At 34.8% G+C, this 19,057-nt stretch overlaps 2 protein-coding genes across 2 annotated transcripts in view; both read right to left on the bottom strand.

Moving 5' to 3' along the window:
- Positions 1-18,774, bottom strand: part of Baz2b (bromodomain adjacent to zinc finger domain, 2B) — a 269,690-nt gene extending 250,916 nt beyond the window's left edge. The window contains exon 1 of the mRNA XM_013518703.1: positions 16,481-18,774. The gene's annotated coding sequence lies outside the window, so the exon portion shown is untranslated. The remainder of the gene's footprint in view (positions 1-16,480) is intronic.
- On the bottom strand, positions 15,758-16,440 carry LOC102028358 (atherin-like). Its single transcript, XM_005393433.1, has 2 exons — positions 16,192-16,440; positions 15,758-16,156 (listed from the first exon to the last, which is right to left on the bottom strand). The coding sequence occupies exons 1-2, from the start codon at positions 16,438-16,440 to the stop codon at positions 15,758-15,760; spliced, it is 648 nt and encodes a 215-aa protein (XP_005393490.1).
- Positions 18,775-19,057: the final 283 nt, after the last annotated feature.

Here is a 19,057-nt window from a genome sequence, read left to right as displayed (position 1 = left end):
ATGAGAAAATGTTCAACATCATTAGTCATTTGAGAAATGCAAATTAAAACAACACTGAGATTTCACCTCACCCCAGTAAAAATGGCTAGCACAACCAATAACAAATGCTGGCAAGGCTAGGGAGAAATAGGAACTTTTCTCCACTTTTGGTGGGAATGCAGACTGGTAAACGCACTGTGGAAATCAGTTTGGAGATTCCCCAGCAAACTAGGTGTAGAGGTCCCATTCAACCCAGCTATTTCCCTTCTGGGTATTTTCTCAGAGGATCTGAAAACATCATATCACAGTGATATATGTACACCCATATTCATAGCAGTGCAATTTGTAGTTGCTAAATTGTGGAAGCGACCCAATGTCCATCCACTGAGGACTGGATAAAAAAATTGTGGTACTTTTATATAATGGAATATTGCTCAGCTATAAAGAAAGACAAACTCAAGGCTTTTTCAGGTACATGGTCACAACTAGAGACCATACTCTAAGTGAGATAAAGCAGATCTCCATGTGTAAGCAACATTTTGTCTCACTAGTGTAAGAACCTGAAAGAGCGAATAAAGACTAGGAGGTATGATAGACATCGTGAAATGAAAGGAAACTTCGCAAAAATAAGGAGCAACAGGCCATAGGGAGAAGAGAAAAGAAAGAAGGGGAAGATTATGTATATATGTATAAACAGGATAGGTAACATAGTTGTACTGAAACAACTAATGATTACTTATTTGATCAATCTTGCATGTCTCTATTTGTTTTCCTGAAACCACTCTGAAGATATCAATATGTAATACAACAACCATTGTTAATTTCCTACCACTTTGTAACTCTGTATTGTTTATATTGTTCTTATGCTATTTTGTAAATGGATGTCTGTTTTTTAATGTTTCCTTCTTTTATTTTTAAAATAAATTTTAAAAATTAGTAATAATTTTACAGAATGGGTTTCAATGTGCATTTTCATACATGCATATAATATTCATCCTCATTACCCTCCATGTCACTTCCTTCTTCTTCCCTTATGTCTTAAAATAGTCTCCCTTGTACTTTCATGTCATCTTTTGTAGATTCTACATATTAAAGAAAATATGCAATATTTGTGTTTCTGAGCCTGGCTTTATTTTACTTAACATGGTTTTCAGTTCCATCCATTTTCTTGCAAAGGACATAATTTTGCTCTTCACAGCTGAAGAATATTCCAGAGTGGATATATAACACATTTTCTTTTACCATTTATCTATTGATGGGCACACCTCAGCTAGTTCCATATCTTGGCTATAGTGAATTGTGCCACAATAAACATGGGTATGCAGGCAGAAACTTTTAAAATGAGATCTCTCAAACTTTCAGACCAGATGCAGGACTCCTTTTCCTTCACAGCAGTAGGAGCTCCAGCATTATTGAGGAACAAAATATATGATTTGATGATGAAAAGTTCATTTGATTGTGACATTGTTCATATTTTTTGTTTTTGTGCTGCTAGGGATATAATCCAGGGCCTTGTGCTTCTTCAGCAAGGATTTTACCACTAAGCTACTCTCTTAGCACTGTTTTTTGTTCGTTTGTTTTGTTTTGTTTTGTTTTTGAGGCAGGGTCTCACTTATTTGCGTAGGCTGGTCTCAAAACTGTGAGCTCAAATAGCCTTACTCAGCCTCCTGAGTAGCTGAGACCATAGGTTTAGCCAGTACACCAGCTAAAGGTCCTACTTTCTTTCTGAAGCTGCCAATAACCGCAACAATCTAGTAAACTCTGCTTCTGTAAACCAAAATGAACATTTAATGTTTTATTCTCACTAACTTTCAAAATTAAGATATTTTAAGAAAATCTATCAACAGATATTTGCATAAATATACTAAATCTATCTTCCTCTTAACGAGAGAATTATACAAGTATTTTTAAATAAAGTAATAAGACTTAAATGTCATCACTTCCTAATTATTGTATCACATTTTATTATTATCTATGTTGTAAAGCTAATTTTTATCTATTATATCATTACAGGGGCTGGGGATGTAGCTCAGCAGCACAACACCTGCCTGGCAAGCACAAGGCCCCAAGTTTGATTTCAGGTTCCAAAAAAAGAGTCATTACAGTAAGTCCCCAATTTAAGAACATTCCAGTTGTAAACTTTCATAGATACCAATGAACCTCGCATTACAAACATTTGGAGATGAGAACAAATCACAGAAGTAGCTCACATGTCTGCCAGACATTGTCACAGTTGTACTGCTGTGCACACATTGTACACTGTAATAGTATATAGTAGTACAGTAGTACAGTAGTATATAGTAGTTTATAGTATAGTTGTGTATAGTATATAGTAGTACAGTAGTACAGTAGTATATAGTAGTACAGCTCAATCAGAGTGCAGGATGTCTGGAAGCAAGAGGAAACGCAGTGGATTGCTAAGAAGTGCAAAGTAATACACACAGTATATTTTTGCCAAAAGTGTACAAGATTCATTTTGTCTGACTTATAAATGAATCCAACTTAAGTAATATTCTCCCAGAATGGAGCTGATTCGTAAGTTGGGGACTTACTACATGGTAGACATATAATCATTGTCCAGCTACACTTCTCAACTCTAGCGGCATTAATTTATTGGACTAAAATAGGAAATATTTGGAATATTTATACAAGAAAATCAATAAACACTTGTTAGATGTCACATGCTTGTAATTCCAACCACTGGGGAAACTGACACAAAACAATCAAAAACTCAAGATCAACCTCAACAACTTAGCAAGACTCTGTCTCAAAATAAAAATGGTTAGAGAGGTAGCTCTGTGGCACCACTTGCCTAGTTTATGTACACTTTCCCAGCCTATGTGAGGCCCAAGAATTAATCCTTAATACTGCAAAAAAAGAAAGAAAAAAATTGACATTACAAATCAAGGCTCTTTGCCACACATATAAGCCCTTTAATATTTTCTGAAATACCACTTAGATATATGAAAAGTCATATCCTTTTACCCAGCAATTCAAACTCTAGGAATGAATCCTAAGGAAATAAATTCGAATGTGGACAAAGTTATATCTTACGTTATTCCATAATACAATAATAGGCTTTAAAAAAAAAAAAAGCAATTTAGGGGCTGGGGGTTTAGCTCATGGGGTTAGGGGTTTAGCTCAGTGGCATAGCACCTGCCTGGCAAGTGCGAGGTATTGAGTTCAATTCCTGGTACCGGAAAAAAAAAAAAAAAAGCAATTTAAAAGCTGAGCATAGTAGCTTATGTGTATAGTCCCATATACTCAGGGTAAGGTGAGAAGATTATAACTTTGACACCCAGGGCAACTTAACAAGGAAAAACACTAAAACAAATTTTAAAAATGTAAATGTCATAACATTGGGTATACTGTTTGAAATATTTAATATTATGAGAAAAGGAAGAAATGCTCAGGATATAACCCAAATTATTAAAAAGAAATAAAACAATATTACAAGAATATTGTATATAACAACTGCAATTTTGTTTTTTAAAAATATATTTACACAGAAAAAGACTGGAAACTGAAAGTTATTCTGTTCAAATAACAACAAAGCCGTGGATGGTGCTCAGGATTCTAATGCCAGAACTCAGGAATCTGAGGTAGGAAGATCACAAACTCAAGGCCAGGCTGGCCTACAGGACAAGACCCTGACTCAAAACTGAACAAAAAAAAGGCAGTGAAGATCCATTTCTGGTTGAACAATCTCTAATATCAGGAACTTGAACTCTGAAATTTCTCTCTATCAAAGCTCCAATTTCACCAGTATGCACACCACATTTTCTCATTTCCTCTAGTTAACACTGAAAGAAGTCCTCCTCCGGTTAATGTCAATCAGTCCAACATGGACTAAATGGAACTCATTTTTTAAAATTTACTATTTTAAATTTCTAGAACCCATTTTTTCACACTTATCAGAGAATGTCTAAATTAGATCGTCTACCCCTCTATCTTTGTGCCACCACTGCCAGGCTGGGGATCAAACCCACAGCCTTGAGCATGCTAGGCAGAAGCTCTACCACTGAGCTACCTCTCCAGCTCTGTTATTATGTTTAAGAAAGTCTTCCTCAAGTTCACATTTCCTTCCTCAAAACTGTTCAATTTCCTTTCTTAAAAAAAATCAAACAAAGAAAGATGTCTAAATTCCATATCTCTATGTCTTTGGCTCTAGCCCAAATTACTCCATTGAAACTATTAATGTTAAAGTCACCAATGTCTTTTCATGTAATCCAGTGGATTACTTTGCTTTATTCTTACTGAATATCAGAAAAGTACTTCACTCCACAATTATCTCCCTCTTTTTCATTTGTTTGTTGTTGGTTTGCTTGTTATTGAGACAGGTTCTCACTATGTAGTTCAGGCTAGTCTTGAACTCATGTCTAAAACTTACAGTGAAGTTCCTGCCTCAGTCTCCTGAGTGCTAGAATGATAGGCATGCACTAGTGTTTTTGGCAGGCATAGATTTATGACATTAATTTGTTGCTTCATTCATGAATACTTCCATTTCAATAAATATACTTCACCATAAAGTAGGTAGTAATGTATGTGCTGTGAATATTACAATTTTGGACACTTGAGATTTTTATCAGTGGTTTTCTGTATTTTTCAAATTTTATAAATATTTTATACTGAAAAATATATCTTGAATTTTTAAAAAGAAAGTCAATGACCATAATTAATTGTAAGAAGGAATTACAAAATGGAAGTTGTAGAAGTACATATATGCTTTTATTATAAACAAGTAAATAGCACAAATATAAGACTATATGAGAATTTATTTTTTAAAGCCTGAAATTATATTCTCAAATAGTGTTATCTTAAAGGTAATAGGTAAGATGGTTACTAGGTTGATAACTCTTTTTATCAAGTAAAATGTATTTTAGAATGCATTGTATATTTGATACAATTAATAATTATCAGATATCATTTATATAGTTGGACTGCAAAAATCATGTTGGTCTGCATTTAGGAGCCCTGATATTAAAGAACACTTACCAAAGTACATTATGACTTCAACACAACATTTAAAATGAGATGCTTATGCTGTGAAAGAAACTATAAGTGAGAAAAACTTTTCTTCTGTATGCTAATGTTCAATACCTAGGATGTGACAATTAAGCTACCAGAAAAATTAACAGGGAAAAAGATATGTTTTTATTATTGATGTTAATATTTTTATATGCATGGGACTTCACAGAAAAGAAGTGAACTCTCAAGCAATTAAGAGTCTGAGGGTCATAAACAATTTTAATGAAGGGGGATAAATTGTGCAGAAGTGATTAAACAAAGGAAAGGGTGACTGGGTGTCCAAAATTGAATAAATTGTGAGACGGTGAACAATATGGAAAAACTAATAGGAGTTATTTTAGTAGTATTGTTTGTGCAGCCTCATCTTGGTGCTGTCTTCATGCCCATTACATTTTGCTTTTGATGGGATTTGCAGTAGTCCTCATTTCTCAGGAGTTTCTGCTTTTAGTCAGATAAGAGAAACCCCAAGGACACTCCCTCCTGCATCGGGTGATTCGCAATTGTCTTCAGTTCAAAATAATATATATGCCAAAATGAAAAGTTTGATCCCCGTCTTTACTCAGAAAGGGAGAGCACCTAACTCATGTATCCTTCCTGGAATTCAAGTTCACTGAGTAAATGATGTTTATTGAAACTGCTTTCCATCTTCACCCCTATCTTTTTTCTAAAACATGTAAGTTCCCTAAGTTCAAAATTACAAAGTATGGGGCTGGGGATTTAGCTCAGCGGCAAAGTGCCTGCCTGGCAAGCACAAGGTCGTGAGTTCGGTTCCCGGTAACGGAGAAAAAACAAAAAAAAACAAAAAAAAACAAAAAAAAAACAAAATTACAAAGTATGAGACTGCTCACTGCACATTCTTTTTCCATAACTATGAACTTTTCCAGCATATGAGGCATATATTACTTCTGGGTACTTGAATTGTTTATTAACAAATAGAGGGTGACATGATTCTTGTTCTCAATACAATGATCACTTCTTTAATTACTACTGCCTAAGACACTGGTAGCATATCATAATAGTACTAACGATAAGAAACTGGTGTTTTTAATGTTTCCACAGGTAACTACAGGATTATTTTTAGCTTACTTGAGAAGTGCCAAGATAAAAATACAGAAGCAAACATACCCCCCCACATATACTACACATAATTAATTTGGTTGGCCTCTGCTAGACTTTAGCTGCAACATACTAAATTCTATCAACAAAGAACAGAATAGTTACAAAAAGTTGCAAAATATGACCTATTTCACAAATGTCTCATATTAAAATAAAAAAGGTCAAATTCAAGGTCCAGAGTCATAGAACATTTGAAAATAGTGAAACTCTCAGCCAGGCATGGTGATGCAAAGTTTTTAATCCTAGCATTCTGGGAGGCTGATGCATAAAGTCCAAGTTTGAACATTTAGAGACCTACCAAGGCCTTGTCTCAAAATAAAAAATGGGCTGGAAATGTAGGCTCAGTGCAAAAGGCCTGAATCCAACTGCTAGTACCAGGGTGAAAAGAGTGAAACTTTGACCACATTCTATGCAATTTTTTTCCTCTATATGTGTGCCTGTCCCACCCTTCCATTTCATGCATAGTACACAAACACATTCTCTAAAACAAATCTGTTCTTTTGTGAGTTTTGGAAAATATATCTACAAATAGGGTTTCTGAAAGGGGAAGAGAACTTTAACCTATCACAAGTTATTACATGTTCTTTTCCTGGACCAACTGGATGAACCCTACAACTTTCCTATGAACCCTACAAATGTTTCAACTACCCAAGGTAAGATTATAGACGTGTTATTTTTTAAACAAGCTGCTGAAAATATTAATGATTATGCTCAGAACTTTAATGTTGTTACTTAGAACAAAAGTGCTCCTGTAATTTGTTTTTTTAAGACAGGGTCTCCATATACAATCCAGGCTAGTCTTAAACTTACTATGTGTATCCCAAGATGATCTCAAACTCATCATCCTCTTACCCTACCCTCCAAAGTGCTAGGATCGTAGCCCTGCAAAACCACATCCAACAAGTATCCCTTTAAAGACAGGGATATGATCCACAAACTCTTGTCAGTTACTAATAGAACCTATTTGGCGTCCAGCAATAACAACCCATAAAAGAAAAAAACATCATCCTGTGCCGTACAGGTTGCTCCTGACCCTTCATATGTTCAGGGTAGGTTTTGCTGCTTCTCCATCATCATGATTTATGTTAAGAATTGTGCTTTATCTAAGAAAGATCAGAAGTATATTTCAACAACCATGTCATCATGGAAACCAAAATCAATTAGTATGGCTCCTCCCAAAACTCATCCCTATATAAGGTAAGAATTGACTATGTAAAAGATGGGGTTTCCCTTCATTCTTTTTGAGACAGGACCTTGCTAAGTAGCCCAAACTAGCTTGAATCCCTCCTGTCTCAGCCTTCTAAGTGCTCGGGTTATAGGTGTGAGCTAAAAAGGTGGTGGGTTATTTGCAGGGGGGATTATTTTGTTTTAGAGATGGGAGTCTCAATATGTGGCCCAGGATAGCCCAGAATTCCTGGGCTCAAGCAATCCTCCCCATATCAACCTCCCAGCAGTAGCTCCCCAGTAGCTTGGAAGATAGGTATGTGTCACCTTGCCTAGCTAAACAATAACAAATAATATCACTATTATATGGAAATAATGAAGTTGGGAAAAGCCTACCCACTGAAATTTATTATCCTTGGCCAAAACCTTATTATGCACAAGATCCTTTTATATTTATATGTATGAATTTTTTGGGAATATTTTCTTTTTTCACACTATTTTTAATGAGATTTTCATTTTTACTGAAATTCAACTGGTGTTGTTGAAAATAAGGGCTATGAATTTTGTTGCTTTCTGTACTCACAGGTATGCCTATTACTGGCAATAAAGCTAGTTTGCCTAAAATAAGCAAAAATGTTCTTTGAGTCAATGCCATCACTTTCTGCTGGAAAGCGAGCTCCTCACTACTAATGGGAAAAAAAGGGACAGAAGCAATAAGATGATACCCCTTCTGCTCAACGCACAATATTTTTAACAGTATGGTCTTACATTAGGTTTCAGGAAAAAAAATTCCAAAAGCATACCATAGGACAAGAACCAAGGAGAAGAAAGGAGTTCTAGTTAATCTAGTTAATCACACAAAACAGGAGATCTGAATAATTCTAACCAGAAAGGGCAGTTCTGTTGGATTTAATCTGGTCCTACAAACAACCCTGTCATTGAAATGGATGACTTGAAACTCATTAACCCACTTTTTTAGAAAAAGCCAAACAATTTTGAAACAGAGGCAGAGTCCCATAGCATTCTCTCTTCCTTCTAATAGAAGAGTCAGTTAAGATGACCTCAAAAATGTTGCAGAACTACCTCAGATGCCCAATAAAGTAGCTTTAATGTACTTGTTCTTTAGAGGGCTCATACTATCCTCCTTTTGTTGGATCCTTTTTCTCTGATCTCTAAATACTCAGTCTATTCATTCTTCTTGATCTAGTTCAATGCTATCTAATACAAAAATCCATTTTAATTATTCCAACCAAAAGCTGTATTTCTCCTATTCTGACTTTCATAAACTTCTATCCATAACTTTCCAAAGGTATACTCAGAGACAATACTCAATATAAACCTGATTAACACAACTGCCCTCTCTTATCCCTATTATTAATTCTAAACCAATAAAAGTATACCAGATACTTGCAATTTCCCTGTGGCTGGAGCATTCAATTCATTTTTCAAATAACTGCTAAGTTTTCTGTTTTGCTGAATTACTAATATGTCAAAAATTTCAGTTCATTAATTTATCCATGCTCTTTTCTAAATATAATTATCTATTGTAATGAGAACCAGAAAAGGTTAATAAATAAAATCTCAAACTTTTATTTTACCAAAAACAAAGGACAATTCTCTAAATGACCTAGCAGGAAGTAGGGAAAACTGAACTTATTTAAATTTTACTTCCTTTATTTCCTCTCCTTATTCAGTAATTAGAGGAAAAGAACAGGGACTATAGCTGAAAGGACAACTGTCAAAAGACAGAAAAGAAAAGGACATAGACTAATTCACAAAATAACTAAAAGTAATCTCTGATAATAGCAAATTAACTAAAAGTATAAATGTATGCTGCTACCAACTTAAAACTAAAACGTAACACCTCATCCTTTATTAACCTTTGAATTCACTATGTAGAAAAAAGTATAACCTACAATCAGCTAGATTAAACCTGACCACACATTACCAATATAGCCAGTCATTTGTAAAGCCAAAAAAGAGTAAAATGCACTCAGGACTGGGTTTCAACCTTGAAGTGATGAGAGCTACTTCATCATCCAGCATGGGGACAAACAGATGCATGCACATGTGAACCTAATGCCTTGTTCTGTGGAAAGCTCAGCATAAATGCATCATTGTAAATCACTCAGGTACCCTTTTTTTAACATACACAAATCAAGCATAGCTCCCTGTGAGTCCTAAAATTATATCTGAAATACTATTTAACATTTTTCTCCTACTCATATTGAAAGCTTAGGATATAAAGGTTTTTCCTCTCTCCTTAATCACTGACAACATGCAAAAGACTATTATAGCTATACTAACTTACACTTACGTGTTAAGCACTATAACTGTCCTAAAAAGCAAAAAAGACTACTCATTAGATTTCTCCTTAAAAATTAGAGTAGTTTTATAGCTTTAATATTAGCATTAGTCTAATTTAATTATAAAGTTCTGTCAATTTTCCCTTTGACATTGTTTTACACCAATCATAAGTTAAAAGTACTATCACTTTTCTACAGATTAGAGGACATTATTTTACAGACTAATTCATCCTGATCTATTGTTAATGCTGCTTCCCAGAACTATATATAACTATTAAGATATAATTAAAAATATTTTCAAATCAAAAATATTTAAAATCTACAAATTAATAAAATATTATTTTCTAAAAACTACAATTGTTGTATAATCTAGGTTGGTTTACTGGGTTGGTTGATTTTGGCCAAGGTTGAATATATGACAGGTAAGATATGACCTCTTATAGTTGTTTCCTTCAAAGGTTCCTAACTTTATTCAGAATTTAGTTTAAATTAAATATTTAAAATTGAAGCTGTTCAGTGTTGCAAACACAGCTAAAATGAAGAGCAAGCAGCAGTGACCAGATTTTAAATGCAGGTAGATCAATAAAAAAGAAAAAAAATCACCAAGCTCAGGCTCCATGTGTGAGTGGAATGGTTTATAATAGCTTGCAAATGATTATGTGCTTGCTGTAACCAGCTGTTCTTAAATTATGAATATGCAACCAATTCATGTTAAAGCCAAATCCCAGCACTATTTCTACAGAGAAATCCCAGTAGTTTTGCTTGTTCTACATGTTAGCTCTGTTAAGGATACAAATAGCAGTAAGCTTCCGAACAAATAGGACCAAACTATTGGCATTTCATGCACTAGGTCCATTATCACAGCAGGGAATGTCAATCATTGGTACATTCCTATAACAGCTCAAGCAATATGACAATAATCTTGTAGGAAAAAAAAATCTCTGCAGCATACTCAAAGTTCTTCTGACAACCTAAGGCTTTCTTACTATAGCCAATCAGATTGTCAGACCTGACCTACTCGAAGACTTGCACCATGCTTGAAACATCTAAAAACATCAATCATAAAAACAAAGACAGGACATTGAATTATACAGTATTAACCTCCAGGGTTTGCATACAAAGACCTTAGATTTATTTATGTCCCAGCGAGTTAAGAGCTTCAGTACACCGTTCTTTACACCAAACTGACTGCCAATTTGATGAACCTCTCTACCCTCAGCAGGAGTGCACCGTGTTTGATTAATGAGTGCATGTTTGTGGAAAAGTGTTAAGAGGAGAAAATAGAAAAAACACACAATTATGTCTACACATAGCTGAAATACCAATATAATAATTATTTTCAAACCAAATATTCCTTTTTCATATATAATATATACATATTTTTTCATTCACGTGAACAAATAAAATCAGTGTATTTTATCTATACATCACATTCATTATTATTGTCCCAATACTCAAATCTTTTTTATTTGAATGAAAGGAATTCAAAAGCTAAGATACAAATTGTTTTATAAATTATAAAAATTATTTTAAAGCATTTTATTTTTAAAAACAATTATGAAATTATGTAGTAAAAATTTGAAATTATGTAGTAAAAATCTAAGTATGTAGGATAAAAACATTTTCACTTCATATTCTTATAAAAGCCTATTTATTTTAAAAGCTTAATGTTTAACTTACAAATATCTGGACTATTAAATATTTTACACCAAAAATTCTATTATGACTTGCCACAAATCAAATAGCACCCAAAACAAATTTAAAAATCATGTAAACTGATTTAATTTCCCAGCTTTCAACAGATTCTGCCAATATTTTATGATACCATATGTAGTTGTGAATGAATTAAATATATTTAATTAACCATAATTTCAAAGGTCATGTTCAAGAAAAAAGTTTACGAATCAAAGTATAAAGTTTGTATGACTTTTCTGTTCAGAATCACTTTCCTTTAAAAAACTCAACGCTGAAAATTTCCACTTAAACTTGTAGGATGCTTATTACCACTACATTTCTATCATAAACTAAGAATTGAGATGCCTTTAAATATAGTTTATATTTAATACCCAATTCAATTTACCTCATTTGGCTTTTTATGATGCCTTGATGCAAACATTAAATGAATAAATACATTTCTTAAAAATGAATCATAGTCTAAGGTAACCAAACAATTTTCTTTTTAAGAAGTTGTATGGCTATTCATAAAAAGGTTTGAGAAAGCATATTACCTGAATATAAATCTTAGTTTTACTTACAGTAATATATGACCTACTTAAAAGGAAAACTGTCATCACAAACATAATTTTAAGATATCATAATTCTGGAATCACTCAGATATATGTGTTAAATATTTGTTTATATTATACAGTAAGTCCTTTTAATAGTAATTGCCTCAGCAAATTATATATTCTAATCATCCATTTCGCATTTTAAGTATTTTTTAAAAAGCAAACTAATTTAAATTTTATGCTCCTTGAATAGTTGCTAAATATCTAATTACTTAGTAATGTAAAAATATTAAAAATTAATAAATATAGGGACTAGAAAAAAGCTCAATATAGTAATAAGATTTCTTATCATCCTAAAGTTTTTTACACAATTTTTAAAAGTTATTTTTGTGTGTTGGGATTATCAGCCTACATTCTTTCTCTTTGCTCCTTCCCATCTCTCCTATTAGCAACAAAACCATGCAAATTATTAAGAGAAAGTACAAAACACTTAGGCATAGGCACCAGTGGGATAATGACACCATTTCAGTAACACAGTATGACAGTTTAAAACTATCAATAATAGTTACAGAAATAAAATACAATTTTAATTTTAAAAAGTATTAAATGGCAACTAGTAGAATAGAGTTTGCGTCAATTTTTAAATAACATTTTGGCCTTGTTATAAAAGAAAATTAAAAACAAAACTGTCTATTTCTCCAACAGTTTTTTTTTTCTTTTGATTATGTCCTACGACAAAAGTTTAAAGAAACATTAAATCAAATGAGGCAATATTTATAAAGGAAGCACAGTATTTTAAGGGCTAATGGTATAAAACATTTAAATTTATGTAATCAAAAACTTAAAATACCCAACTAGGTAATTTGATTAATCCCTCTGGAAATCAAATATATTAATCATTAAACCTTAATGATATACTTTCATTTAGGGGTCAAAATTACCAAATTACTTTGAGTGAAACCATATTTCATATTCTTCCTTTGGTACTTTTAACTAGGACCAATTTTAAAAATTCAGAAACTACAACTTAAAATCTATTTCATTGAGAAATCTTGAAACTCATAAGTAATCAAGTTCTAACATATACTTTCACTAATTCAAGGAGATAAGACAAAAATCAGTGAACTTTTCTGCAACTGTGGTATCCTACATCTTGTGTAGTAACACAAAAGTAGCAACAAAGACATTAACAATTGCAGTTCAAGCTGGGAGTGACTGTTCTGTTTCAATTCAATGACACCACTAATGGCTTCTTAGCAGCTCCATGAAATCAACCAGCTGTCAAGTTGATGCATCAGAAGAACAGTTATGCACTCCCATAAGAAAAAGCAACACATCAGGATGTTTGGCAAAACATCTGCTCCTTTACACTGCAGTTCTATAATAAACATGCAAACAAAGAAATGGGAGAAAGGGCAACAGAATTAAAATTCCAAGGTTTCCATTACAGTCTTATGGGGAGTTTAAATGGATGACTTATTAAATTTTTTTTTTAAAACAAATTTCTACAAAGTTGAATACTTTTGCTCTATTTTCTTAGAAAATGCCAAATGTAATTAAAAACTCAGATTCTTCTAGAAAGGCAGGAGCTACATTTTTAAAATTCAGACTGTATTCAAGTAAAAGCAGTATGATGTTATATACAAAACCCAAAAACTAAAATATATCCTTCTTTCATTTCAATGTCAATAATATTGTAACAAATGCATTTTCAAGACCGACCAGACCAGAAATATTTTTTCACCAGTGCTTGAAAGGGTAAATGTTGCTGTAATTCCATACTAATTTAACATATGACAACAGTAAAAGTACTATTATCTAGATTTTAGAATATACACCTATTCCTATTTCTCTTTATAAATGGACACAACAGTATTAAATTCTCATAATTTCCTGTTTTTAAAGCATACAATCTGATCCCTCCAAAAAAGACTGTCATAAACTTAAAATAATTTTACCTTCAACCACTTGTTTCAAATATTTGTAAAATCTTATTTTTACTATCTCAAACATACAAGTGCCTTAATGTTCTAAATTATGGACTATGCAGCACAGTGACAATAATGTCTACATTGTTTACAATAGGTGTGAAACATCAAATGTACTTAACTACCATTTTCTTAAACTGCTTATCCTCTGTTGCTTGCCATTTATAATCTGCCAAATCTTCTAGTCCTTTGTTGCATGTATAATTTAGAACCATCTGTTCTATGTGCTCTTAACTATTTAAACATTTTTCACCTACCTACAATTCACATAAATGGCAGACATTCAATTCAGTCAAGCTTTCAATACAGCATTTTACATAAAGCAAATTTCTGGGTAAATAGCAGATAACACCAAAGAAGATTGCTACAGAAATTAAAAACATACCATTTACAAGGTAAGTTTTACATGTCAGACAAACCTTTTCAATGCATTAAGAATGGTTCCTATTAGTTTTCTTTTAGTTAATTGTAGTCAATGTTTCCCCCCCAAACCAGAAGACAAAGAGAATGCAAATTAAATACAGTTTCATGTCCTTGTTAGAAGAGATGTAAATATGCTGACTGAAAATGACTACAGGAGACAGAATTCCACTTTCCCATTCAATTTACAGTGCCTCTTATTTATATACTAGTCAGTGAGTGTATCATTAAGTTTGGTCATGTGACCAGCCCAACTTTTGTGAGATGAAAAACTATTTTACACAATAAATTAAAACAACACTAATTTTTATTGCATATTTTTCATAATGGATGACAGGAGTTTATAACTAAAGATTATAAATCGTCTTTTAAAAAAGTAAATCTCCCTTTTATACACTAGGCTACATTTTGCCAATTATTTAACAGTATCTGCTATTAAAATTTTGAAGTACTTAGTACCTTGAGTTATTTCCAGTAGTTCTATCTTTTAAGATGTAAATAAGTATACAAAAATAGGCCGTTTAATTACAAAAGGGATGCTAAGTAATCTAAGTAATGTATATGTAAATATTAACTAGGCTCATTAAAGAAAACCTCATAGGAGAGCAAACAGGAAAGGAAATGTGCTGATTACAAATACATTTGAAATCTTGAAAAAATAATAGTAAACAAAATCCAAGTGAATAGCAAATGACACAATAAAAGTTTATATCAATTTTTGCTCATAATCTTCCACCTGTTACCAAACACCAAATGTGCAGATTTTGCCTGTACATTTCAGAGCAAAACAAAAATATGTCACAAAACTAAGCATTAAGCTGTAAGTTTCACTATCCTTTAAAACGGGGGAAATTGAGCAAAATATTACTTTTGAGAAAATTTCTAGATAGAGTTTATATGACGTCACTGGGCCCCCTGAACATTTTCTAAACTTCGAGCCTTATCCATAGCGCTTTCTGGCGTTCTAAGGCTTCTTTCCCTTCTTAAAAAATAAAAAAAGGGAGACTTGGGAATAAAAATTGCCCAAGATGGCGAAACGCTTGTTGTTTAGAGGGCAGGGAAAAAAATGGAGGATATTGTAATATACACAAAGGGATAAATTTCAACAACTCGGCCAAGGACTGCAGCTGCTTCTCTCTTTATAAGGAAGCAAAACACAGAAGATAAATACAGAGGAAAAGAGAAAAGAAGAGAAAATTTCCCCAACAGCAAGGCCAGCTCCGACTCTTCAAACACTTCCTTTCCCAAATCCCAATTCTGGGGTTCGTGGAATTACTTTAAGGGGTGGGAAGCCGAGAAAGCAAAAGGGGGAGGGGAGGGACAAGATTAAAAGAGGGAACCGAAGAGTTAAGAGCTGGCAGCCGTGCCTGGGAAGAGCTGCTAGATGAGAGCTTACTGCAGGCTAAAGCTAGGCTTCTCACACCTCCCGCGTTGACAGACCTTCCCAGGTACCCGGCTCTTTGCCCAGTCCCACCGGCCCTCCCCCACTTCCACCTCCGCCCGTTTCCGTAAACTCCAGAGCCTCAAGCTACACCAGGCAGGAAAAGAGGCCCACATGGGTGGGGGGGACACTCAGCTCCGCAGTCCGAGCGGGGAGAGGGGGCGGAGGCAGAGAGGCCAGCGGCGGCGGACGGGGTGGGGGTGGGGGTGGGGATGGGGGTGGGGGTGATCTCGAAACTACCCCGGCGGGGAGTGGGGCAGGCGGCGGACCTTCCGGGGTAGGAACGGCGACCGCAACGCTGCCAGGGGTCGTTCTGAAGCAGAGCTGGTGGCGGCGACCTGAGCGCCGGGAGTCCGAGGGGAGAAGGACGGCGCCGCGCGGCCCGGCGGCCGAGGAGGGCGGCCCGCACAAAGGAGGCGGACGCGCGGCGGCTGCCCGGCCGTGAGCGGGCCGCGGCCCTGCTAGACCGAAGTCCCGCGCCGGCAGCTAGGCATAAAGTTTACGTCCTCCTGAGACCGCACCCCCACTTCCCACGCAGGACCGCACCTCTCCGCGTCCTCTCCCCCAAACTCCACTCGGGACCCCGAGGGCCACCCCTGCCTTCCAGCCAGCACAACAAAGAGACACCGACCGGCGAGGGTAAACAGCGGCGGCAGGGCGAGCAGGGCGGCAGGGCGAGCGCCTCGGAGAGCAACTCCGGAGTCCCTGCTCGCGGCAGCGTAGTTGCTCCTTTTCTTTCTACCGGCTTCACAACATTCGGAATTTTGCATCTTCACCCGCTCCCCTCACACCCGAGGATTTTTAACTCACCTTTACTTTCGAACTGAGAGTTGCCGTAGATGGATTTTTGCCTTCCCCAGATGGTTGAAGGTTAAGATTTTTGGACTCCCCACCACCTCCTTATTTCTATTATAATTTCTGCAAGAAAAGTATAAAGAGAGTTGGAGTGGAGGTGAAATCTGTGATCGGGAAAGCCCTTGACTCCCTCCTTCGTCTTCCGCCTCTCTCTCTCTGATTAGTTCCTATCCAGCAGCAGATTGAAGCAGGAGATGATTCTTCTCAAGGTTTGTTCAGCAGCTTCACTTCTAGGCGAAGGCTTCATGAACCAAGTGACGTCAACCAACAAGGCTTCTCTCTCTCTCCTCTCTCTAACAATGAAAGTTGCTGTTAACAAGGGAAAAAAGAGAGAGAATTGTTTATACCATTTCAGTTCCAATAATAAATGACCTATCAGCTCCTAAAGAAGCCAAGGGAGGGGGTTGCGTCTTCCTTCCAAGAATACTGTAGCTTTGAGTTTGCACCGTCCCTTGTCCCAGGAAAAAAGTTAAGAAACTTAAATGTTTTGTTTTGCTTTTAAAAGAGGACATAAAACAAGGTTCGAACTTAATTGTTCAAAAACGTAAACTAATATCCACCTTTGGTTAACCATTTCCACTTAAACTTTTTACGTTTGCAAACTCAATTCTGTGGAAGTCTACAAACCAGCTAAATTAATATGCCAAGAATTTGTGGATGTAAGGGCTAAAGAGCTGGTCGCAAGATAGTCCCAGGGTAAAATGCTGTCGCCTTCCCATGGACAAGTTAAAGTGGCTGTAATGTTTATGCACTGAGCTAAAATAAAATCTAAATAAAGCACGTTAAAATAGCAAATCGGTTTAAAGTTAAGTTTATAAACTAAGGAGTAATGTCGATCGTTTTGTTTTCCAGTTTCTGAGAGGTTCTTTAAGAAAAAGAATAGCCAATGGTAGGAACAGAACAGTGTTTTTAATCAAGTTGAGTAAAACTAGTAGCCCATTAATTCCCTTTTTAAATTATACACGCAGTATGTATTTGACCCCCAGCGTCTCTTGCAACTTTTTTTAACCTTGCACTCTCCCCTCTAATTCCCATATCCTGCAACCAATCAGGTTAAAAGAAGGTAAAGTGTCCTCTACTCCCTTTCACATCCCAATCCAGTTTTCTAAAAATAAATTTTGAAAAAGACTTAACCTTAGTAACACTATTGTCCATGAAAACATGCAACTTTAAAAATTTTCATTTTAGTTTTTTCCTTAAGAGCACATTAACGTTTCAAAGTTCTTATAAATTACATAATGCAAAATTTAACTTTGAGGATGAACAGCAAGTGAAAATTAAGCTATAGGAGAATAATTTGACCATACATGTTGTATTTAACATACATATGTGGGCAAATGTATCTTAAAAGATGCTATTGTTTTGTTTCCTCCTCAACCACTGGCTGTGATTTTAATTGTGCTGGAGGATCTTCATTAGTATTAACACATGGGGAGATTTCACAAAGCTGCTTCATTAGGAAAAAAAAAGCTGGCAGACTAGGTCTTTTTGCATGCACTGAGAATGTCAGCCTTACCTCGGTCATTTGTAACATAATAAGTGCAAGTACAATGATTGCAATGCAGGAGCACTGGGGGAAGGGCAGAAATACTGCCTGTCTAGTAGGAATAACTGAAAAGAAGGCTGCTCATTACATAGTAAAATGTATGCTAAAAATTAGTGAAGATGATGTCTCAGGAGACTGATGCTAAATAAATTAATGTGCTGATATGTTTTTAATTATTATTTTTGTAGTAGTTTATTTCATTCTCAGGATTCACATTGAGCAGCAAAGCTGTGCTAGCATTTATTGATTTTTTTCCCCTGCCACTTTCCCAGAATACAGATTTTAATCATTTCACTACACCACACTCAGTAATTTCATTAAAAACTGAAATCTTCTATCCCGAGAAAAGCATTTAATTTCAACGACATACAATTTCTCTGTTAGCAGCAAACTGTCTCTACAGTAAAAAGCTGGCCCAAGGTTCAAATGCATAATTTAATCCTGAGTTTTCTATGCTCTGCATTCCTTTCAAGCTATAATTTGAGTAACTACCTAATAACTGTAATAAGGATAATAATTTCCTTATAATATATTATTAACTCATATTTAATTAACTCAGAGGCCAAGCTCCATACATGTATGACTGGGTCAACAGTTCTGTAATCTCAAAATTTACTAATAATGTTCCAGAAGAAAAATAGATTAAAATGTAAGTATAAATACTTAGACTTTCATCCTAAGTCACATACAACATCTATTATTTTATAATATAGTCATTACTCAAGTAAGATTTTTAAATATTTGAAAGTAATGTAATTCAGTAATATTTCTGTCCATAAAATGTTATGGTATTGATATTTTAACTTTTATTACACTCTTCAATCATTAGCATTACTGTGGATATTTAATTTTAAAAGAATAAGAAAAAGTTTGGTTTCAAAGTGTTGATTTTCATTAAGAATTTTCTTCAAATACATTTCTCTTGAAATAAAAATAAGTGGCACACTATACTGTTAAAAATTAAGACTATATCTTTTCTTTTAATA

The sequence above is a fragment of the Chinchilla lanigera genome, unplaced genomic scaffold (assembly GCF_000276665.1).
Source record: "Chinchilla lanigera isolate Chin_1 unplaced genomic scaffold, ChiLan1.0 scaffold00048, whole genome shotgun sequence".
In the NCBI taxonomy this organism is placed as follows: Eukaryota; Metazoa; Chordata; class Mammalia; order Rodentia; family Chinchillidae; genus Chinchilla; species Chinchilla lanigera.
The sequence above is the reverse complement of the archived record's forward strand: the minus strand, read 5'-3'. Positions and strand labels throughout refer to the sequence as shown.